At 37.8% G+C, this 25,963-nt stretch overlaps 1 protein-coding gene across 1 annotated transcript; it reads left to right on the top strand.

Moving 5' to 3' along the window:
* Positions 1-19,329: 19,329 nt before the first annotated feature.
* On the top strand, positions 19,330-20,232 carry LOC101399851 (vomeronasal type-1 receptor 4-like). The gene has a single exon (XM_004439160.1). The coding sequence runs from the start codon at positions 19,330-19,332 to the stop codon at positions 20,230-20,232; it is 903 nt and encodes a 300-aa protein (XP_004439217.1).
* Positions 20,233-25,963: the final 5,731 nt, after the last annotated feature.

Here is a 25,963-nt window from a genome sequence, read left to right on the forward strand (position 1 = left end):
CCCACCTCCCCTTCTGTTTTTTCTCCTCTCCTCCTTTCCTTAACTCCACCACCTTTGCTTTCTTTCTCTTATTCTTCCCACTTCGCCTCTTCTTTCTCTCCTTTTCTATTCTCCCACCTCCACACATTCTGTTTTCTCCTCTCTCCGTTTTCTTCTCTTTTCTTCCTGTTTCTTCACTTCCAGGTGTGAAGACAGAAGATGGAAAGCACATTCCTGGACTGGGTCCCGGTGAGAACTTTGGCCAACAAGGAATGGAGAGAGTGTGTCACGCTCAAGTATGTGAAGCTTGTCAGGTGGCATGGCAGGAAATAAAAGCTGAATATGAGAAACAAAGTCCTCAAGAGCTCTTCCAGCAGAGAAAACAAAGACAAACCAGGTGAGAGTAGACAGGCCCTTATCACCTGTCATGGGGTGATATCACCTGATTGGGGGCCATCCTAGTGCCCCCAGTCAGGTGGGTATGGGATGGGTGGTCAGTTATTCCATTACCAGGCAACTCATCAACTGATGGAATTAATGAAATAATGTAAGGTGTTTCCTCGAGGTCCCCAAACAGAGTACAAGTGCTGACTGCAGCAGTCTCCACTAATAGAAATTCTTGAAGGAATGTACTATGGGCTTTGAGGCCAGGTTGCAACATGTATGTGGCCATCAGAAATCTCATCCATTAGACAAAAGCCAAAGCTATGCTTATTTAGATGCTAAATTTTATCCCTACGTGTGTGGGAAACCCAGCTCTCCAGGAAGCAAACACACGGAAGGAAAGGTGGTGGCACTGAGGGGCAGCAACAATTACAGGTCATCTTCCTGTGGAGAAAGGAGGTTAAGAGTGTGGATGGTGGGGTGGGATTTGTTGGTTCGGAATTCAGTAAAACCCAGTCTGTTTCTAACTCGAACATGGTGGAGAAATGTGGAGAGGTGATGAGGCTGAAGGGCTGTGAGACACAGAGTGGTCATTGTGGACTTCATCTGTGGACTTCAAGCCTGTGAGAGGACAGGCTTGGGGAACTGAGAATATTTGTGAAAAACTTTTTTCTCATTTGCTAGTTACCAAAGAACAATTACAAGTTTGTAGTTATCATCTCCAAAGAGACCATCGCAGAGTTTGGGAGAGGCTCTTTCTTTAATCTCTGGAGGCAGAGTCTCACGTGGAAGGAGCAGGAAATACTGAGGTCTGACATGTGAGGGACTGGCAGGGAAGCTCATGTATCTCACTGGATTCTCTGCTCTCCAGAAATTTTTTTCTTTTTTTTTTTTACCCAAAAGTGAGTTCTTTTCTAATCTTCAGACCACTGTGCTGTACCATCATTTAATTAACGGCAGAGCAATGGAAACAGACAACATACCTGAGAAGGTTTTAAAAGAGAGAGATGTCAGAGGAAGAATATGTTGACAAAATTTACACTAGAAACCCACAACTCAATGGCAATTTGATTTGGAAGTCTAGGTAATGTGGAAGTTTTGTAGTATACTAAAATGTACTATTCCCATATTCACCCTTCCCCACCATCCGAGTAGGGATATGAATTATAAATAGAACAATATCCATAGAAAGATAGATGTATATGACCTCCTCACTAATAAAACATGGCTTTACAGGCAGGATCAGATGATTTTTACAGACAGTTTTTTCAATTCCTCTAACTATGAGATAAGCTAATGTCACTTCCTCAATTCTAGAACATTGAATGAATACCACGGTATCCTACCCTTTTTTTTTTGGCTGAAAATTTATTTGTTTGTTTGTTTATTTATTTACTTTCAGTACAGAACCTTGTTTTCCTTTGTAATTAATTAAGAAATATAAAATATGAGTTCCAATTAATCCTTTGCTTTTTCCTACAAACAAATGCACATTTTGATCAAGGTCTAGTATTTAATGCCCCGCCCCCTAAATTTCAAAGTGAGGGATTAAAACCATTGTGTTGGACAACCCCTAGTCCACACACACACACACAGACACTAATTTACACCCTTACACACAGACGCAAACACATGTGTGCATGCATACTCACACAAACACACAGTCACACACACTTACATACTTCACCACGTACACACTCACATACACTTTCTTTAATAAACTCACACTCATCTGCAGCTCTCCACATATAAGCACACATTCACATTATACAATACATATACACTCACACAAAGTAAAACAGCCCCACTCACATTCATAAAGTCACACTCACACCAGGATTATGCTTGCATATCTAGATAAGGTGTTCATATATGGAAGAACAGTGGTTTCATTGCACCTCTAGATGCCCCAAAAAGAGTCACTTGTCACCCTTGTTGCTCCTTCCATCTCTACAACAACCTGTAAAGATGATAGTAACAAAGTGCAGCATTTAAAATGTGTCGTGAGCATTACCACTTCAGGTCAAGGCACATGGCTGCAGATTGTGTTGGGGGAGCGACAGTCTGTGGGTGTGGGATAGAGTGAGGTAAAGTGAGGACACAGGGAGGGGGTGTATTGGGAGGGTGCAGAGAGCGTGGGGGCATGGAGGGAGAGAGAGTGCACGGGAGAGAGAGGAAAGAGGTTAAAAGGCACAAGAAGGTTAAAGTCACAGAGTGGTGGAAGTGCAGGGCTTAAGGGTACAAGGGGCAAAGTGTGCAAGGAAGTTAAGAGTACTGGAGATATGTGTGCTGAGTAGGTAAGTGGCACAAATGTGAGAGAATAAATGGGTTAATAGGAATGGGAAGATCATGAGAAAAGGTGGTTAAAGACCAAGAGTGGGTAAAAGGCAGCTGAGACAATGTCTGTGAGAAGTAAAAGAATATGAGGGAAAAAAAGGAATAATAAAGTGGGGCATGAGGTCCTGTTTGTATTTAGTGGCTAAAGGCAGATAGGGAGGGTAGAAGGGGATATAGAGCCTGAGGTGGGGGGTATAGTGGGCACAGAAGAGTGCCCTGCCCACAGGGCAAAATGGGAACAGAGTGATGAAGGGAGCTGGAGAGGGTAGTAGGCATGATGGGCTAAAGTGGAGGAGAAAAAGTTAGGGATTATAGGGCTGGGAGATTGCATGTGGGTCAGGGGGCAGATGAGGAAGTCTGACAGTTGAGGGCTGGGGAATTTGAAATCTAGAGGTGCAGAGAACATTCAAAATGAGCTGAGATCACTGGCATGTATGTTGAGACGGGGAGAGGGGACTGGAATTAGGTCTAGGGAGACAGAGAGAATGGAGGATGCAGCATTCAAGGGGGATGGAAGTTGAAGGGGATTTGGCGGAGGTCTCTGGAATGAGGAAGATGGGGCAACAGAGATTTGGACATCAAAATGGGCACCTTGTGGAGGTAGGAGACCAATTTATAGTCTAGATGGGTCAGATGGTGGGATGATCATGTGGAGTTGTAGGGGGTGGCCAAAGGTGAGAGGGTGAATGGGTATAGGAAGAAGGAGATACAGTATGGAGGCTGTAGTAATGGAGGTCGCAGGGCCAGATTGGGAGTCACTAATTCAGTCCTCCATTCATTAATTTCCTCATTTACAGTTGATTCACAACGTAATTATGGATAGAGTTTAATTTCAGCTCTTGAGGCAAAAAATGTGCTTATATGAAATGCTCCTATAAACACCTTAAGTTTAACATATAGTAGAGGACTACAGGTAGGATTTGGGATTTATAACATGCCATTTTGTTATTCTTTTGGGATACCACATATAGGATGTGACCATGGCGGGTCTGGCAGGAGAGGCTGTTAACTGGTACCCAGTGCTGAGTGACAGAAAGAGGTGCCAGGTAATCATCTGCCAAGCTCTGACTATGTCATAAAGTACTTTTGAAAGGAGTTATGCTGCCATCCCATTGGGTCCAGAAGGCAAAGCATCCAGCCAAAGAGGATTCTTCTTGAGCCTTAACATCTGTTGGAATTTGTCATGCTAGGTTTTGGACTTGCCCAGTACATACCATCCCCTTTCTTTTTTCCAATTTCTCCCTTTTGGAATGGGAATGCCTATGCTCTGCCTGTCCTACTATTGTGTTTTGGAAGTACATACATAACTTCTTGGGTTTCACAAGTTCACAGCTGGAGAGGGATTTTTTGTCAGGATGAATCATACCTTGAGTATCACCCATACGCAGTTTAGATGACATCAGAATGGGTGAAGAATTTTGGGGCTGTTGTGATAGATTGAATGTATTTTGCATGCAAGAAGGACATGAATTTTGGGGACCAGAGGGCAGAATCTTGTAGACTGAATTTTGTTCCCCTCCCAGTTCATATATTGAAGCCCTAACCCCACGTGACTGTATTTGGAGATAGGGCCTATAGGAAGGTAATAAATGTTAAGTGAGGTCATGAAGTTGAGGCTTAATCTAAAAGGACTGCTATCCCTATAAGAAGAGGGAGAGACACCAAAGATATCTTTCTGTGCATGCATGCACAGAGAACAGGCCATGTGAGGACACACAGAGAAGGCAACTACGTACTAGCCAGTGAGAGAGGCCTCACCGGAAACCAACACGAATGGCACCTTGATCTTGGAATTCTGGCCTCCAGAACTATGAGAAAAAAATTTCTGTTGTTTTATCCACCAAGTCTGTAGTATTTTGTTATGACAGCCCAGGTGGAGAAGTACAAAATCCCTTTGTTTATTGTGATATTTCTAAAATATATTAATGCTTTATTGAGAAAATTTAACATAACGTCACAATTTAAATTTTAAATACTCTTTTTGTTTTTTCCTTATCAGAAACCATCCTAAGAGGTAAAATTGGCAATAATTTTTGTAGATTGAATTTTTAAAAATATATGTTTTTTCATTGTAAAAATTCACTGGTCTCATAAAGTCACAAGCATATCTCCAACCCCTGGTGTTACTCCATGGTTAATGTTATGTTAGATGAAAAAAATGGACTTTTCTGATGTAATTAAAGTTATATCTGGTTTAATAAGATGACCTTAAAATGAGAATATTAACCTGGGTTATTTGAGTGGGCCCAATGTAACCACATGAATCTTAACGTAGGAAAAGAAGTCAGAGAAATGTGGCCATAGAGGAGGTTAGAAATTAGAAGAGGGAGATTTCACATACTGTTGTAGCCCTTGAAGACACCAGATGGGGGCATGTGAAAACCACGAGAAGGAAGTGAATTCTGCAAAAACAACTAGCTGAGTTGTCTTGGAATGGGATTCTCCCCTAGAAATTGGAGACAAGGGCCCAGGCTGTTTGCCATTTTGATTTGTGACATGTGAGACCCTAAGCAGAGACTCAGCCAGACCTACTCAACTTCTGACCTATGGTGTGTGAGTAAATAATTGGTATTGTATTAAGATGCTCAGTTTGTTATACTTTATTATGTCACAAATATAAAACTAATACATGCAGTAACATATTTCATTATAAAATATTTAATAAAATATGGTAAAATAGCCATTAATAACCCCAAGATGAGTTTTTAATAGTTTGAAGTATATCCTCCTTCTTATGCAGTATGAGTATCTCTGAATTACATAGAGAATGCACACAACACATACACACCATTAACATATTCTTTTCTTTGTTCAATATTTACATAGTTATTTTCATGTTGTGCTTATCCAAAGTGCTTTCCTCAGTCAGTGATCTATGAATGAGATATTTTCATACAGCAATCCTTGCAATGCTACATCATATTCCAAGGTGATTATCAGTGGGTCACCTTTATGGAGATACTCTCTGTTCACACATTTACAGAGGTAACTGTGTCTGTCTGTCTCCTACTGTCACACACATCATAGCACCTAGTCCGTTGGTCATGTTTATTTGTGCAGGTGTAGATTATCCAGATGATTCTGAGACATGGGATTGTGTCACCATTATGATTGTACATTTTCACTATTGGTGTGTAATTGCTAAAAGGCCCTTGCACATGGGTATAAAACATAATATCTCACCAACTTTGTTCCCACATGCTGCGTGTCTCATTTTTGGGTTACTTTTCTCTTTGAGTGCTTCCATCACGTCCTCGCCTTCCTTGTGTTGGGTCCTCAGGAATATTGGATGCTTGCAGGGGAGAAGAGTCTAAGGAGAAGAATCTTTGCCTTGAAATGCAGGTAGGCCCTATCCATGGCTCCTTCATCTCCCTTCCTACACCTTGTCACATCTTCCCGCTGTCCAGTCCATTGCACCTGCTCACACAGGAGACACAGTGCAGCTCCTCAGGGGCCTGAATACAGCACCTCCTTCAACCACCTGCCACAAATAGCAGCACCTACAACCAGGAACTCGTCACCCCAAATCACCCTGTGTGGGGCAAAGGCATATAGTGCCTCCCAGGTCCTATTTAAAAGGGGCCCCTTGAAGATGCAGCACAAGTTTCCGCCTTGTGCTTCTGTCTAAAACAGTTACAAGCCCAGAGATCAGTTGCCCCAAGAATCTTCAGCCAAGATACGATCCCTCTGCCTGTCTGTGGCCTGTCGTCCCTAACAGAACATTGTTAATCCGGAATCCCTGGAAAATAACCTCTTAGCAGTTTTTCTGCTCTGAATCACCCCCAGTCCCTGGTCCTCCGTTTTCAAAACAGCTCAGATGAGAACAGAGCTGAGCCACTCCTCCTCCTGCCTGTCCTAAGCTGGGGCATCACAATTTTCTGACACCCAGGTGCAGATAAAGGAGAACAAAGGAACTAAAATTTGATGAGTCAATTTCTGTCTTTGTGGCTGAAACTGGTGCTTCCAGAGTACCTCACAGCACCTACTCTTCTACATCTGGGGGTCTACAGATAGCTCCACTTGTTAAAAACAAGCAGTATACATGAATATGAAAGAATAAACCATGAAAAATCCTTCAAAAAACTGCTCCATCATTCTTTCTACTTCCATCTCTTCCCTTTATATTTAGCTATGATCCTACCACTCAGGAAGGCGAGACCAAGCATCTATATCATCCTGTGAAAGATAGGACATGTTGTAATATCTAACCCCAGGATATTACCAAGATTAACTCACCTCATGTAAGTGGGGTAAACCAAATTTCTGCTAAATTCTCTGTTATACTGCGAAAATTGTTTTATTGTAACAAATGCTACAGAACAGTTCCCCAATGTGGACTGTCATTGGGTTGGATGATTAGGGTATGAATTATTTCATGGAACACCTGTTTTTAGATAACTAGGTTAAAAAACATTTTTAATAAATTACTAATAAGCCAAATGTATTATCCGATCTCACATTATAGAATTACTTATTTTATTCCATATAATTCTTGAATGTTGTTTTCAGTAACTTTTTCAGAACTTTCAGAGTATTCTGGCTCATTTATAGCATGGTGTTTAAAATTGCAGTTTCTCCAATTCTGGTCAACATAGAGCTGCTAGAGCGTCCGAATATTTATGCCCAACATGCTGCCCTCCTCACTTATACTTCTAGGACTTCCCTCTATTTTTGGGAATCATGGGTGCTGGTCCTTACCAAGGCATCCTTGGTCCAACTTTCCAGTAGTTCCACATCATTAGTTCACAGAGAGATTATTCACAGAGTATAAGGCGGCTCTGGAGTCTGTTAGTAAACATGTCTTGTGTCTCATTGAAAGATTGTATGTTTCTAGAAATTATGAAATGTACACATAAATTTGTGAATCTAAAGAACGCTTGTATACCACAGTTCACAATTGCTTACTAGAAATTAAGGTTTCTAAGAGTTACTGGAAATTAAATTTCTAAGGGTTAAATTAAAGCTACTAGAAATAATAAGGGCAATATATCTATATGCAAGGAAAGTAAGATGTGAGTTTTTGGTACAAAGAAAAAAGTTATGCAGTATGGAGATGCATTTTTTTGAAGGAAATAAAAATACTTTTGTCCTAAAATACAGCTGGTTATTTTAGAATAGGAAGGGGAAAAATGAAAGACAAACCATAGATATAGAAAGTTGAAAAGAAAGAAAGAAAGAGAGAAACTTGTGTGGTCAGATTGGGTAAAAATTAAGTTGTTACAAGGGTTTTAAAATTAAGCTTTAATACCAATAACATTTTTGTAAAATTAAACTTATTTTTTTTTCATCTGATAAAAGGACAAAGTTTTCTTGGACTACTGCTCTGTTCTTGATAAGACATGATAAAAGGTGTTTATTTACCTTTTAAGTAATCTGCCTAGAAAAAACAAAGATCTTGTGTCTTGTCAAAATAATCACCTATGTTCCATGTTATCTTCGTCAGGTCTTTAATCACTTAAATTTAGTATTCTTGATACTAGTATTTTGGTGGTGAACATGATGTAATCTATGCAGAAATAGAAGTACAATGATGTACACCTGAAATTTTTACAATGTTATAAACCAATGTTACTGCAATAAACAAAAAATTTAAAAAAAATTTAGTACTCTTGAAATTAAAAGAGCTATGTTTTGCTCAGAACTATGTAACCTTCTATATTTGCCTGTGAAATCTTTAATTGTCACTGTGGTGAAATGGATAACTAAGTATTCTTTCACAATGACCTATGATCCTATTTGATCAAGTGTTTTAAAATTTTTTTGATATTTTTGACAAACTTCCAAAAATCAGATTCTAAATACAGTCTTTTTTACCTTGAACTAACCTTGGGATTTTTCACAGGGCCCCTGGAACATCTCAAAAGATTTGTTCTCTCTCCTTATAAAAAGGGAGATGTTAAACTAATTCAGCCTATTTGATATATTTAATTGTATGGGAAGCATTGTCAAATAAGAAGTAAATGCTAAGCCTTCTTTATGATGTATTTGTGTAGGAATATGTTATGTCCAATGTTTTCACCATAAACATCTTTGCTGTATGCATCTTTGCTGCATAACTAATTATCTGTAAGGCAATTTTGCCATAAAAGATAAAAAAACTACTGACTGACAGTTTGGTTTTTTAGGCGTTTTTTTGGTTTCATTTCTCCATTGGTGAATCAACCACCATAAAAAATAAAAACAATAAAAAACTATTTGACAGTTTTTTTTTCCTGCCAGTTTTGTTTTATTTCTCAATTGATGAAGTTTTTTCAGATATTCCCATTTTTATATCACATGAAGCTTAGCTGGCTTTCATAATGGTCTATGCAGTAACTAGTAAATATAGTGGTGGTGGTGGTCTTAAAATCACTAGCATTTCTTCCAGTTAGTGATGTTTTATTGATGTCTTTGTTGAGCTGACAGATGATGATGATTTGGCCTGAGAGTTGGTTTCTGATTTTGAAACACACTACATTAGAGGATAAAATGGTGGCTGAAAGCCTCTTCTTTGAGGTAGCTGAGTTGAACCCACATTTGCAATAGAATGAAGACAATGCCTATCAAGGTTTAATCCATACACAGAAAAATCCATTCAGTTTTTGTGCAGCAATGCCGTGAATCTACATACACACATTTTAAATGTATTCAAATATTTTGTATTTCACAATAGTCTTTTTAATTTTGTTATTCATTTTTTAATGTTTTATTATGTTCTTTTAAATTAATGTCTTCCTTTTATTTTTCATGATTTTATCTTTTATGGCAAAATTTCCTTACAGCCAGTTAGTTATGTGGCAAAAATATTTGCAGCAAAAATAGTTATGGCAAAGATTTCTATGGCAAACATGCCTGTGGTGAAAGTACCTAAAACCAGTGTGTTATGTATGTTCTAGAAATTATATGGTATTCCTAGAAATCTGATATGTCCTGGTATAATGCTATCAGTCATAATTCTACTTACTATCTTAAAATATATGCCACAGAAAGAAGCAAATTTCCTTGTCAATTGCATTTAATAAACTCTTATCAGATCTTGAACTATGTCCTTTTTTTATTTTTTTGAGGAAGATTGGCCCTGCACTAACATCTGTTGCCAATCTTTCTCTTTTTCCTTTTTTTTCCTCCCCAAAGCCCCAGTACATAGTTGTGTATCATAGTTGTAGAGCTGTAGCTCTTCTATGTGGGAGGCAGCCTCAGCATGGCTTGACAAGTGATGCATTGGTCCACACCTGGGATCCGAACCCGTGAACCTGGGGCTGCTGAAGTGGAATGCATGAACTTAACTGCTATGCCACTGGGCCAGCCCAAACCATGACCATTTTTAAGTCTTGTCATCTACAGTTATTGTTTTACTCTGATGCTTTGCAAAAGTGTTATTGCAAAAGTACTTCATGTACAAGGAGATGCATGGGAAAAACTTCTGACAAATACAGATATAACTTGGAGATATTGTGGTTCAGTTCCAGATCACTGCAATAAAGTGAATAAATAATGCAATAAAGTGAGTCACACAAATTTTTGGTTTTCCAGTGCATATAAAAATTTTGTTTACACTATACTGTAGTCTAAGTGTGCAATAGCATTATGTCTAAAAAAAACAATGTTCATGGGCCGGCCCCGTGGCTAAGTGGTTAGGTACGCGTGCTCTGCTACTGGCAGCCCGGGTTCGGATCCCGGGCAGCACCGACGTACCACTTGTCTGGCCATGCTGAGGCAGCGTCCCACATAGAGCAACTAGAAAGATGTGCAACTGTGACATACAACTATCTACTGGGGATTTGGGGAGAAAAAGGGAAAAAAAAAGGAGGAGGATTGGCAATAGATGTTAGCTCAGGGCCGGTCTTCCTCAGCAAAAAGAGGAGGATTGGCATGGATGTTAGCTCAGGGCTGATCTTCCTCACAAAGAAAAAAAATAAAAAAAAACAATGTTCATACCTTCATTAAAAAACACTTTACTGCTAAAAAATGCTAACCATCATCTGAGCCTTCAGCAAGTCATAATATTTTTGCTGGTGGAGGGCCTTGTAATAAATGCGATACCTGCAAAGTGCAAAAAAGTTAAGAACAATAAAATGAGGTATGCCTGCACAGGTGTTCAATAACTTTAAAATCATAAAACTGAATTGAGTAAGAATTCCCAAAATTAATGGAAAAACCAGATTCAAGTAGCACAAATATTAATTACATTGAATTGAATGAACTGAGGAGGATGATTATAATTTTTATGACTTGTTTAAAATGTTGCTGGTTCTATAGTGTTTTGTTTTTACAGATTAAGAAAAGTTTTATCTCTTTTCTCTTAAGCTATCAGCAATTTGGTAAGATATATGTTTGTGAAAAACGATGAAACATTTATCTTTTTATCCCTGCCTGATCCCTCCAGAATTCAGAAACTCTCAGTGAGTATTCTTATTTTCATAGAAATATAGTTATTTGCATAAGTTCAATAAGAATATGTTCCCCTTGTAACATGACACAATTGGAAATACGGTTATTTTGCCACTGCTTTCACTGGAATGTCATATTTGAGAGAGGCATACATAGATTCAGATATAACTAGACAACCATAAGGAACTAAGGTTGACCTCACAAAACCAATAAAGCCCTTTGGAAATATTGGCTCTGTTGCTTGCTTACAGGATTCCCAGCACCCTTACCAGGGGAGTAAAGAAGGTCACTTCCAGGCAGGTGCAATAACCCCTAGATATTTTAGAGACTTCGAGAACAGAATAATTCACCCAAATCTGTAGGTATTGCCAGCAAAGTCTGATGGTGAATCCTTGGCTTGGCTTCTTCACCTTTATAGGCTTTTAAAGGTCCAATCTGAGATTCCTTATGCAAAGTTCCAGAAAAGCAGATTAAACACTTCTATATGGTCAATCACTATTCTTGCTGTACTTATATAAATAATCAAGCCAAGTTTATTGAAACTAGACAAGTTGCCAAAAATTTGTCTTACTATGGTTATCTTTGGTGAAAATGGGGGTGAATGTAGAGTGGAAAATTATGTTTCTGTAGAAATTATAGTACATAGTTGTGGAAATTAGATTCTAGTCTTATTCTTTGTCTTTGAGGTTTTGTGTTCTACCTATATGCTGGACTTGATTCTGAATTCTTCTAGTTTCCTCCAATATTTGGCTGCAACACTCCAAACTAATATTTCCATTTTTCTCCCATCTTTCTGATTGGAATCATTGAGAACTAAAACTACCCTTTACCTGAAGCGATGCAAGTTGAAGTTGGACAACTTGATATAAAATTCGGAGAAATCACCACCACAGCTCATGTATGGACAAGATTTGTGCCTGTTGCTTCATGGCTACACATAAAGATTACCAGAAATTTTCAAACTACAAGCCAGGAAAATCTATCAGATTGCTACTGCCTGCCCTCACTCCATCTGAAGTTGCTTTGAGCTTCACATCTAGAAATTTCTTGACTGGCTGCCTTCAGAACTCAGAAAATGAGATTATAGTGTGCTCTAATCATTAAACTTTGTTTTTGTTTCTGTAGAAATGTCTCTTATTTGATATCTGATTGCTTTCACTGTAGACCTAACTTTGAGAGCTCACCTGCTTCACCACCTCCTGAAATGAGACAGACACAACTGTTTAACCAAAGACTAATAGACTGGTTCAGTGAGATGGAACAATCTACCAACTCAACTTCTGGACTGTGAAACTTCTTGGGGAAGTTTCAAAGGTGGGACTGAAGGGATTCAGAATGAGCTTCCAAAAATATGCCACTTTGGCATGTGGATTATTTTGAGCTGAAGGCAATAAAGGACCAGTGAATAAGGAAGAGCCTTTTCCTCCCCTTTAACTGCCTAAAAAGATTTACATAGAGAGACTGGTCAAGGAAGAGAGCTGTCACCAGAGATATCTACAAAGCACAGGGTTAGTTTTGGTGAGCTGGGGGAGCTCAGCAGGGCCTGTTTGTTCAAAGTCCTGTTTGTGTCACATTGTCTCTGCATGGCATGACAAATACTTGCTTACTAAACTTTTGCTCTTCCCATTTTCCTGTGAAATGTTTTCTTTCCCTTTGAAGCCCCAGTGCCCTACCTCCTTCTCCTTAGCTCAGGATGGCATATAATGCTTCATGGCTTAACTGTCTTTGACCCACTCGTATCTATGTGAGGTCCTTGTTGTACATAATTCAATTTGTTTTTCTCCTGTAATCTGTTTTATGCTAATTTAACTCATAGACCAAGCAAAAGAACCTAGGAGGTTAGAGAAAAAATTTTTAACCCCAACGCCCTGCAGGGTGGTTCTAGGCATCCATTTCCAGGCCATTGATGCTGGATTCTGTGCAGGTGGCTTAAAGCAAGAGCTGGAGTCAGGTAACTGTGCAGCTGCCCTGGGTACCCTGTGTGCACATGCTTATGGATTGGTCTTATCCATCCATCCATCCATCCATGGGAAGGAAAGACATTAAAACAAGGGAAGAACAATCAAGGACCCATGGAAGGGACAATGTGGGGTTGTTGGAAGAAATAGTTTGTGCTACAAATTCTGGTGTTAGAAGGGCTAGGACTCTGAGATGTGTGGTCTTGAGGCCAATTGGATTCTAAGTAAGTGGCTCAGGGGTGGAGGTTTTTGGAGGATCCCGCTTCCTTCTGTTTTTTGGGTCTTGGTCAGGGAGTGGGATGTGCCAGGAGTCTTTTGGACACATAATCTAATGTGTGGCATTTGTGTGGGGACTACTAGGAGTGCTCAGCACTGTGAGGACTGATTTTCTACGACTGAGTGGGGACACAGAGAGGTAGAATCATGACATTGCTCTCGGGACCTGCCTTAATCTATAGGATACAGGATACACACATTTCAAGGTAAGGATTCCTCTCACTGGACCTCTCTTCTTGGGAAGCCTCCATTCTTTCTGAGGCCCACTACACTGGAGGAGATGTGAAAGAAGAACCAAATTAGAAAAGTAACCAAAGAATATGAGGTGTGGCATGTGGGGTTGGTAGAATATAACATGTGAGGGCCTATTAGCCATTCCTCACCAATAGGGAAAGTATGTACTCAAAATGGTGAAGGAATCTCATGTCTCAGAACTATGTGAATTTTCCACATGTGCACACATCAATCTGATTAAGGATCTATTTGTTATAAGGTGTTTGACAGCGGGAGATAAGCAAACATATTCAACTCTGGAAATGTGTAAACAGGAAGTGTTTCAATAAAGGTGATTTACTGATAATCAACATGGAATATGACAAAACCTTTCAGAGAACTTGGTATGAAAATATCTCTTTCATAGGTCACTGACTGAGAGAAGAATAATTATTGGATAAGTCTAATAAAATTATTGAATAATAATATTTAGGGAAAAATTGAACCAAGAATAGAATGTTAATGGTGTAATTGTGTGTGTGTGTGTGTGTGTGTGTATTTTATACAATTTCAGATGCACTCTAAAATTTCTTAAGAAGGAAGATACAACACAAACAGCTAAAACTGGACTTGGAGTAATTAATGGTTTCCTTTCTTTTATTGTCCTTTAAATACTTTATAATTACATTTATTTTTATATGTATTTGTTTTATATTTCTGACATAAAAATGTCCACACACTTCACTGTTAATATAGCACCCATTTGTATTCTCAGAGTTCATAAGTGAGAAGTTTGGCAGGCTTGGCTGGCTACTCTGCTTAGGTTCTTGCAAATAAAAAATCCAGATGGTGGTGGCATGAGTTCTCTCCAACACTAGATCTTTCAATTATTGGTAGGAGTCATTTCATCCTCAGGTTTCCATATGCCCCTATCACCTGTTTTCAAAGACAACAACCTCATGGGAAGAAATCCTCAGGCTTCTAATCTCTGACTTCCTCCTTCATTTAATACCTCAGGTGGTTACACCGGGTTCATTCAGATAGTCCAAGATATTGTCCCTATTTTTAGGTCACTTTATTACCTGCTAATGTAACCTTAATTACATCTGAAAAGGCCCTTTTACAATACAACATGACATTAATCTCAGAGTACTAACAATGGGTGGAGATATACCTGAGACATTAGAAGACCACTGATTATTTTGAATGAAAACATACTTTTAAAAAATAAATTTCAATATTGTCTACAAAAATATTACAACTTTATTTCTTGAGGTGGTTTCTAATAAGCGAAAATCAAAGGAAAAAAGTACTTAGAAATTTAAATTCTGCCTTGCTCTGTTTCATATTTTAATAAAGCATATATTGTATTTTAGCAATATCAAAAAAGAGATTTTCATCATTAAATTTGAGGTACTAAAGGTCTTCAAGACATAGATAGAGCCAGATAAGGGACATTTTGACCCACCTTTTCATCACTGAGCACCAGTTCCAGTAAAAATCACTCCTGTCAGACCTGCCATGGTCACATCATTTGTCTCGTATCCCAAAACAGAAGCAAAATGGCTGCAGCATGTTGTACACCCCAAATCCCACATACAGTCCTCTACCGTAACTTCCATCTCCCCTTCTACCCTCCACCTCTGCTTAGGGCCACTAACCACCCCCAGGACCTGTATGCTCTCTTGTTATACTCCTTCAACCATTACATTCTTTAACCTCTCAGAGACATGACAGCTCATGTGCCTTTTACCCACTCCTATTCCTGAACCCCCTTCTCCCATTTTCTTCCCATCCCCATTAACCCCTTTACTCCTATGACCCCCAACCACATATGCATTCAACACACATTTTCCTACACTTAGCTTCCTTGCACATGTTCCCCATAATTTTCTTAAAACCCACACTTTAACCCCTGAATCTTTAACATTCTTATGTCTTTAAACCTTCTTTCTGCTTTGTCCCTCTCGTTCTCTATATCACCATACCCCATGCTCTCTGCACCATGTTTATACCCCCAGCCTGTGTCCTCATTGTAACTCGCTCTGTCACACATATTCTCTCTCTCAATCTCACACACTCACATACACAGTCACATCCTCAAAACTCCAACATTACCACTATGTGCGTTGACCTGAAGTGGCCATTATCACAGCATCTTTTGAATATTGCATTTTTTAGATAACATTTTTGTGGGTTATGGCAGGCATGGAAGGATGTGAAATAGATGAAGTGTTCCCCTCTTTTCAGGTATCTAGAGGTCTGGAGATACTACTATTTTTCAACATGTGAGCCCCTCATTAAGATTTATTGGGGCTTATTTGGACAGTGTGTTTGTATGAGTGTGTATCATAGTGTGTATGAGTATCAGTGAGGATATTGTGAGTTTTTATGGAAAGTATATGTGAGTATGAATGTATTGAAGGATGTGAGTGTATGTTTGTGTTGGCATGCAACTATGTTTGCACTTGTGTGTGCAAATTTACAGTTTATATCTGTGTGTGTGTGTTGGAGGGCTTGTCGACCATTATGGCTCTAATCCATGACTTGAAAAATGGGATGAATTAGATAGTGGACAGATATTGGGTCAGATGTTGGATTTATTAATTAGAGAAACCCAAGGATTAATTAAAATATGTATAGAGTTTCCTGGTAAGCATTTGATGCTTTTTTTAATTGAATAATTGGCATACAACATTAATTTCAGATGTACAACATAATGATTTGATACTTGAAAATATTACAAAATGGTCACCACAATAACTCTACTTAACATCTGTCACCATACATTCTTACAGATTTTTTTTTTCTTGTCTTTGAGGAAGCAACAACAATTTATCTGACAGTTAAAGGAATTTTAGAATCTGCCCGATTAACTATCTGACCTCATCAGCACTTCCATTTGTGAAAGACACCTAGAAATTGCCTTTTTTCCATGGACATTGCTCTCTTTAGACATCCTATGCCTACTGGGGGCGGAAAGAAAGGTCAGTATGCATAAATTGTATTTTACTAGAAAATTTCATATCACCTAGATACCAAATTAATTAAAATTTATTTGTACAAAAAGCCTAATGTTTTCTAAAGCAAATTATCGTAATCATGTTCTTACTTTTATTTTTATTGCTTTTAAAATCCTTCTAATCCTTATAGGTACTTTGGTTTAATTTCTCAACCCACAAATTAAATGACAGAACAGATCAGTAGTCTTAAAATTTGTTAAGAAGTCACTTTTGGTTAGAAAACTTCTCGGAAGGAAGCAGAAAATCCAGTGAGACACATGAGCTTTACCGCCAGTCCCTCATGTGTCAGACCTCAGTATTCCCTCCTGCCTACATATGAGTGCGTGTCTGCCTCTAGGCATCAAGAAAATAAATTGTTTATCTAAAAAACTGCAATACTCTCTTTGGAGATGATAACTACAAACTTTTAATTGTTTTTTGGTAATTAGCAACTGGGAAAAAGTTTTTCACAAATATTCTCAGCTTCCCAAGCCTGTGGTCTCACTGCAGCTACAGACGAAAAGATAATTTTGGTTTGGAGGAGAGGTGAGGTCACAGAATCACAGACCCATATATAGTGGTCTGGCTGCTCCCTCCCACAAGCACTAATTCTTGTGATCATCACACTGAGGCCATCTTCCTGACAGCCAGAAGGAATCAGGTGAATATTTTCTATTTCAGTCTGGCAGGCAGAGTCTGCAAGCCAGGAGGGGTATGAGAATCTGGGTAAGTGATAGCAGAAAAGGAGATTCTTCTGTGTTTGAGCCTGGTCCAGTCACAAAGCCATGCAGAAAGAAGGAATGATTCTGAGCCTTGAGCTGAGCTAGTAAAGAGCAGTGGGGGTGTTAGACTGCACACCAATCCTTGATGCCTCCTGATGCAATTTAGTGTAATCCTCACAGACAGTGATTGTTGGTGTTTAATCCAAGTGATAATGAAATCTCATTTTTAAGGTGGACCATGGCTGTAGTTCTAAAATGTATCTGCACTCAGGCTACCTTACAGGGAGCATAAACTATATTTTCAGGATTTCTAGAGATGTACCTATAACATCTCCCTAATTTATAAAAGCTAGAATAAATCCACAGAATTATCAAATCCTTTGCAGAAGCAGTATATAGGAATGACAATTGCTGGAAGAGAAATGTTTTCTCTAACTCTGAGTTTGTGAAATGATTAATGGAGACATCAATTTTTTTTTCTATTGAAAATATCAATGATCTGTTGATTTTGTTGAGACCATTTTCCATCTTCAAATTGGGGAAGGAGCATTTAAAGAAATGGTAGTGTTACGAATTGGTTTCAGATAACAGCTATGAGGCAGAAAAGTATCTTGTGATCTATTTCCTGGTTTAAAAAAATTCTCATATCAGTTCCAAGCTCTGCAGTTACAATTTATAAAATAAAATGATTTCATATATTAAAAATTTTATTTTTCATATTTGTCTTATATTTTAATGTTTTACAAATCTTGACTTCTTATTACTTTTTAATTCAGGTAAATTAACAAATTCATTTATGATTTGAAATTAATAATATTTATTTTCCGTGCTACACTAGTTTATCACATATTAGTGTTTCAAGTCTCATAGTTCAGGGTGTGTCATGGTGTTCAGTGATTCCTGTGACAGATGTCATTCCATTCCTGTCATAGAAGCAAAATGTTGTTTCTGTGGCTAATCCAATATAAAACCTATAGTACATTCTTTCAATACAATTTTTCATGGAGCAGGTCCCTATAGAATTATACTAAAATCAGTATATGTATATTTTATTAAGAGCCAACCCTGGTGGTCTAGTGGTTAAGATGCAGCAAACCCTGCCACGGCCCAGGTTTGTTCCCTGCTCAGGGAACCACATCACCTGTCTCTCTTTTGTCATACTGTGGCAGCTATGTGTGGCTGTAATGCTGAAAGCTATGTCACCGGTATTTCAAATACCAGCAGTGTCACCCAAGGTGGACAGGTTTCAGCAGAGCTTTCAGACTAAGACAAACTATGAAGACAGACCTGCCCACCCACTTCTGAAAAAATTAGCCATGAAAACCCTGTGAATAGCAGTAGAGCATGGTCTGATATAGCACCAGAAGGCAAAAGGATGGTTCCAAAAGGACCAGGCAGAGTTGTTCTCTGCTGTACACTGCAGGGTCATTAGGAGTCAGAATCAGCTCAAGGGCACTAACAGCAATATCATTTTACTAAGAAATTTAAACCTGTATTCATAATTTGTGTTGGGTTATACAATAGATATTTTGAAATAAATGGAAACTTGTTGCAAAAATATACAACAAAATACCACCAAATCTAAAATAAAATGACAAGGTATGAAAACATCTAAATATACATCTATATTTTATTTAAGAAAATATCTAACTACTGTAGCTTTATTAAAGTAGCGCTGTTTAAATGCACTGCCATTTTACCAGCCTAGCAAGGTTCTAATGTTCACCTTTATCAAATAAAGGGTTTAAATTTGGACAAATAATTAACCTTTATCTTCTTCATTGCTCCATATCTTTTCAGTGAAAATAATAGTACTGACTCTCTGAGGAATTTATGCAGAATACAAGATAACTACATAATGGCTTTTATATAGTGTTCCATATTCTATGAAAGGTCTTTCAGTGTTAGACATTCAACTCTCAGACACTTATTCAAAACTGAAAAAATATAATTATTTTTCAGTGGGAACTAATGTAAGTGAAGAATATTGAAATTCCAGTTGACATGATACGTAGAGCTCATGCCTCATTTTCCTGTCCAGGAATCTCTGGCTCAGAAGATGACTATAACTCCCTGGGATTTGACAGAATGGCCACCAGGGATTTGTCAATAGGAATGATGTTTTTATTACAGACCATAATTGGAATTCTGGGGAATTTCTCTCTTGTTTACCATTTTCTCTTCCTTTACTTCACAGGATGCAAGTTTAGGTCCACAGATTTGATTCTCAAGCACCTGACTGTAGCCAACCTCTTAGTTATTCTTTCCAAAGGAGTCCCTGAAACAATGGCAGCTTTTGGGTTGAAACTTTTCCTAAAAGATATTGGATGCAAACTTGTTTTCTATGTTCACAGAGTAGGCAGGGATGTGTCCATTGGTACCACTTGCCTCTTGAGTGTCTTCCAGGTGATCATGATCAGTCCCAGCAACTCCAGGTGGGCAGAGCTTAAAGTAAAAGCTCCCAACTACACGGGCGCCTCCAACATCCTCTGCTGGATCCTGAACATGATGCTAAATATTTTGGTCCCTTTTCATATGACTGACAAAAGGAACAACACAAACATCAGAAAGAAAATAGATCATGGCTACTGTTATGCAGTATTTAGTGGCAACATCATCACACAGTCACTCTATATACTGTTGGTATTATTTAGTCATGGTTTCTGTTTGGTGTTGATGGTCTGGGCCAGTGGTTCCATGATTTTCCTCCTGCACAGGCACCAGCAGAGGGTCCAGTATATTCACAGGAACAATCTGACCCCCAGATCCTCCCTTGAGATCAGAGCCACCCAAAGCATCCTTGTCTTGGTGTGCACCTTTGTATCTTTGTGGACTCTCTCCTCTATCTTTCTCATTTGTTTGGCATTCTTCAACAAGCCTAGTTTGTGGCTGAAGAACGTTTCTACATTAATTGCTGCATGTTTCCCAACTGTCAGCCCCTACATTCTCATGAGCCATGACCCCAGAGTATCCAGGTTCTGCTTTGCTTGAATGGAATACAAAATCCCTTAAACTTATAATAAATATGTAAATTATATGCATGTTCACAATGGTTAATTCCTTTCAGTGCATTCAGTGCATTTATGAAATATTCACATTACAAGAGAGTGGTAACCAAGACAGACGGATTTTCTGTTCCTAAATAAACAATGCCACTAATAGTAAGTATAAATGAAATGTGATGTATTTATCAAGTTAACACATCTGTTACTGCAACTTTGTTAATGTTTTCGGTGGAGGAGTCCAGAATCTACACAGTGTTAAAATAGTGTTTCTGCAAACAATCTGGAGATTGTGGTGAAGCTTTTAAGAATGTAAGTTTCAATCTGATGTAATAAATTTTCAGGACTTACTACCCATAAGATTGTAGGAAAAGTTTCATAAAACAGGAACACCAATGAGATTGTCATTCAAGAAACTGAAGGAAAGAAAATTCTCCCACATTAAAATGAAATACATGGAATTAAGGTGGAGGGTAAATTCAGTTTCAGAGAATAGATGCGTTGAGGGCCAACTATGAGTTTTATATATTCCATCCTTAGAGAGACCACAGTCATTTGAGATAAGATGTTACAAGGGAGGATTATGATATTTGAAACATTTTCATGTGGAATTGGCCTTATTGAACTGAATCAGACAAATGAGAGCACGAAAGTATGTTTTTGCTGATTTTTAAAAGACATCAAGTGTTATATTTTAAAAAGCATCTGTCTGGGAAAAAAACTCTGTGGATATTTGGATCAATACAAGGTAGATTTTTCTGTTATGTAAAGATTCCAATTGGACATGTTGGCAGAAACATTTTCCAAGGTGCACCCCTATGTCTTTAAGGTGAAGAAATATGGTTATGGTGGAGCCTTCCAGTAATCACAAAGCAGTGGGGGAATAGCCACTTGGAGGGGTAAGACATGAGTCCATATTGTACATGTGTAACGTTTAGCCTGTGGATTTTCAAGGAAACAAAATATATATTTCCTCAATTCTGGAAATGAATTTAATGTTACTTTCTCCATATTTACATTATACAGCAGATACAAAGACATAGGGTTTCACATATTTGAAGAACAAGGGATTAGTTTGACCTAATGCATATATGTTGAACCTTCTGCCAAAAAATGGAGAAACATATATTTTAAGGTGACATGATTCACTAAGAAATATTTATAACGTATTAGACACCAAACAGTACACTTGTGTGTGTATATACATATATATATTTGTGAGTGTGTTTGCATGTATATATACATATATATTTGTGTAACTATGTGTTTATATATGCACATATATAAATTTATGAGTCATATTTTTATTTTTCATAATTAACTGGAAAATTATAAATTAAGAAATAAAAAAATACTGATTACCATAATTGCAAGCTTCTTCAACCTTTAAGTCTAATCTATCTGCCATATATATGTATATATATCCACCTGCAAGTGCTGGTTGTTCAGTTGGTTACATTTATATAGAATATATTTTTCATTTTTTCTATATAAATCCTTATATTTTAGGTGTATATCTTGTAAAAATATTCGACTAAAATATTTGACTTTATTAGGCATAGTCTTTAAGGTGAATGTAAAAATGGGTATATTTGGGGATGAATTCTGCAAATTTTTGGATGCTCCTTATTGCACTTGTTCTATTTTCCTATGTTTCTCATTTAACTTCATCTGTATCAATAAATTAAAATAACTATATTTTTGGGCCGGCCCCGTGGTTTAGTGGTTAAGTGTGCGTGCTCCGCTACTGGAAGCCCGGGTTCAGATCCCGGGCATGCACCAATGCGCCGCTTGTCTGGCCATGCTGAGGCCACGTCCCACATACAGCAACTAGAAGGATGTGCAACTATGACGTACAACTATCTACTGGGGCTTTGGGGGAAAAAAAGGAGGAGGATTGGCAATAGACGTTAGCTCAGAGCCGGTCTTCCTCAGCAAAAAGAGGAAGATTAGCATGGATGTTAGCTCAGTTCTGATCTTCCTCACACACACAAAAAAATAATAACTATATTTTGCCCCTTTTCTTTAGAGGTTGGATAATCAATTAGTAAAATTATATGGAATGTATTTTTCTTTTTTTGTAAATTTAATGCTTATATTTTAGCCATATCACTTGAAAAAAATAACTAAATGAGTATAACCAAATATGTTTGACTTTAACAAGAGTAATTAGTATAGTTATTTTTAATACAATAATAGTTATATTGGGGGTTGGATTTTACCAACCTACTGTGTGGTCTTCTTTATACCTGTTGTATGTTCTTGGTTTTTCTATCTTAAACTTTTCTGTATTAATTTTTTAAATAATTCCACATTTTACCTCATTCATTTGAAATTCTACATTCAATATCTTTTCTTCTTTTTGGCAGTGGAAGGTTCACCCTAAGCTAACATCTGTTTCCAATCTTCCCCCTTTTTTCTTCCTCTCCCCACTGAAGCCCCAGGACATAGTTGTGTATAGCTGTAGGTTCTGGTTCTTTTCTATATGAGCCACTGCCACAGCATGGCTACTGACAGATAAGTGGCGTGGTTCTGTGCCCCGAAACCTAACCTGGGCCACCAAAGCAGAGTGCACTGAACTTTAACTGCTAGACTATCAGGTCTGGCCCTCATTATCTTTTCACTTTTAACTGAGGAATTAAAGCATATGTTGAGAAACTAGTCAGAATGTATTTATACAATATGTTTAACCTCCTAGACAATGTGATGGGAATCCAACAATAATCTATTAAGTTCTTACAATTTTTTTATTGTTGATCTACATTAAAAAAATTAATGTCACATGCACAGGTCATAAAAAAGAGTTTAATAAAATATTAGAAACTGAACATACTTCTGTACTCAACACCTAGATTATTTAAAAAAAAAAATAGAATATGACAGCATTCACTGGAGACCACATTTTTCTCCCTACCGGTCAATACATCCACAAAGTAACCAAGATTCTGACATCTAAGAACATAGAAAAATTTCAGCCTATTTTTTTTGGTGAGGAATATTGGCCCTGAGCTAACATCTGTGCCACTTTTCCTCTATTTTGTATGTGGGATGCCACCACAGCATGGCTTGATGAGCAGGGTGTAGGTCCATACCTGGGATCCAAACCCATGAACACTGGGCCATGGAAGCAGAGCATGCAAACTTAACCACTACACCACTGGGCCTGCCCCTCAGCATATTTTTAATTGTATACAAATGAAGCAATAGAGCCTTTACTCTGTTTTTTTTTTTTCATTCTTTATGTTTTTTATGAATTTATCATAATTGGATGTCAAAGAATTAATGTAATCATTTCTCTTCTGATGTTCACATGAGTGGTTTTCAGTTTTAAGCTACTAGAACTGGTATTTTTTTCACTTTGTGAGTTGTTTATCTGTATCTCTTGGGTATGTATATATATATGGCAGTGGAATTTTTTGACCGGACATTTGCATATTTCCAGCTTTATTACAAATGGTAAATATTTTCCAAAAGCCTCTTTTTTTACACCCATCAGCAGCACAGGAAATTCTTGGGTCATCTACATTATGCCAACACTTGGCATTTTCTGTCATTTTCATTTTAGTATTCTTGTTGGTGTGAAATGTTTCCAGGTAGGGGTTTTATTTGCATTTTCTTTATTACTAAGGAAGTTGACTATCTCTTTGTTGAGTACATGTAAATACAGTTTGACTAATTTTTTAAGTGTCCTTTAGTGTATTCTTGCCACTTTTCCATTCTTTCTCTTTTTCTTGTTGATTTGTAGGAGTTTTTTTTACATGCTAGATAAAAGTCCTTTCTTGAGTGCTCTCTGTCTTTTTATGAAGATCAGCTCTTAATTTTACTATAATCTAATTTGTAATTTCTCCTATTATAGTTAATATTTTTTGTTCAGTGTCAGAAATATTTTCCCATATTAAGAATGCAGAGATCATTTCCTTTGTTTTCGTCTATAAATTACATTATTCATCTTTAAACTTTAGATCACTCAGAATCATTTTGTTGTGATGTGGAGAGCAAATGATATTGTTTTCCCATAAGGTTAATAAATTTCAATTGATATAGAAAATGTCTTCTGCTTTCTTTTATCTCACCTACTATTTGCCTCATCAGGTAACATCACATCATCTTTGCAGCCTACATTTCAGTGAATTCTTTTGGTCATTCTGCCCATCTCTTCCTGCTTCCTAAAGACTGCCATTCCCATAGCATCATAAACCAAAATCCTGGTGTCCAGAAACTTTAATGGGCCTTTTTGTTCAGAGGATCAGTTTTTCTCATATTTAAAGGGAGAACTCAACCCTGTTACTACATATTTTCACCATGAATCTCCTTTATTTTCTATATCTTTTATCAGCTCCTGTTTCAAAACTATCCAATAAAGGATTTTTTTTTGTATAAAAATAGCTTTCAAAGATAGTGGTGGTTCCATAACATGTTAATTATTTGATTAAATTAATAAAGATAATGCCTTTTTCTGAGGCAAAATTTGGAAGGCTGGCTTATGACCTACTTTAAATTATTGGGTTTCTAAAGTATCTGGATCCTCAGGTGTGATGCAAATCTGCAGTGTGTACAACAATCTTCTGGGCCTGGTTACATCACCAATGTATTTGGGAAGGGAAAGAGAAACAAATGCAAACATGAAGATCTTCCTGCGAGTAGCACCGTGAAAAATTATCTTTTCTTGCAGACCCTGGAATCTCATGTGTTCTTACATTATCCATGAAATGACAACCTAATTTCTTTGCTACCAAATAGAGTAAAATTTAAGACCCTTCTCACTTCTTGACAGTTTCATTGATGGTGGAATGCTGAGAGAGACAGGACTTTCTGGAAGGAAAAATGATAAAGATACTTCCTGTCCCTGGTTAGGGGCACTTTTCAGAGAAGACTCCCTTGGACACATATTAAATTTTCTCACCAAGTGTTTGTCAAGATGGAAGGAAGCGTCCTCCACACTCCCAACTTTCTGTGATGCTGATATGTGAGAATTTGGATTGAAACAAGCACTCTAAAAGGGTTTTGTTTGTTATTCAGTCTCTTCCTGGCAAAAGGAGAAAAGAGTCAAGGGGTCTCCAAAAATAATATAGAGCTTTGGGTGAATAGAAAACATTATAACTTCATTTGTTTGAGCTGCAAGCAGCCAAAAGTCTGCTAAACAATGAAAGAAAATGTGTCTTGCTTGTGCCCTGCTTACCAGTACTGAGCTGTTCTCCCCCTGTGTCCTCTGTGTCCTCTCTCTGTCTACATGCTAACACTGGATATATAAAAAAGAAGCTGAACATTCTTGGAATTGTTTAGAAAGTGGGAACTCAAACTTTCATAGCTGTTTTGGATGTAAATGTATATGTCATCAACCTACTTTCTGCCATGAAGTTGGAGGAGGGGAAGCAAGGTGCAGGAGAGGCTGAAAATGCAAAGGACTCTGAGGTTAGTATAAGTGCATGCATACGCAGAAAGAAAGAAGACCCAGGATGTAACACTCTCTGAGTGCAAGGAGGTACAATGAGGAGAAAAAGCACAGAGACCTCAGTGAAGGGTCAAAAGGACAAACCTCCCCTCCATGCTCATCAGTCCTACATGCTAGTCCCATCTGGTCCCTTGCGTTCTCCATATACCTGCACAGACAGTATTGTCATCCTGTGGTAGCCTTTGAATCCCAGATGTGTTCAAATCTTTTTCTATAGAAAGAGAAAGAAAAAGAAAAATGCTCAAATTAAACTGATATGGTTTGAGTA

Source organism: Ceratotherium simum, chromosome 33 (assembly GCF_057802395.1).
Source record: "Ceratotherium simum simum isolate JZ-2026a chromosome 33, ASM5780239v1, whole genome shotgun sequence".
Lineage (NCBI taxonomy): Eukaryota > Metazoa > Chordata > Mammalia > Perissodactyla > Rhinocerotidae > Ceratotherium > Ceratotherium simum.

Coding starts and splice junctions, on each gene's coding strand:
- LOC101399851 (XM_004439160.1), top strand. CDS start 19,330: ATGGCCACCAGGGATTTGTCAATAGGAATGATGTTTTTATTACAGACC.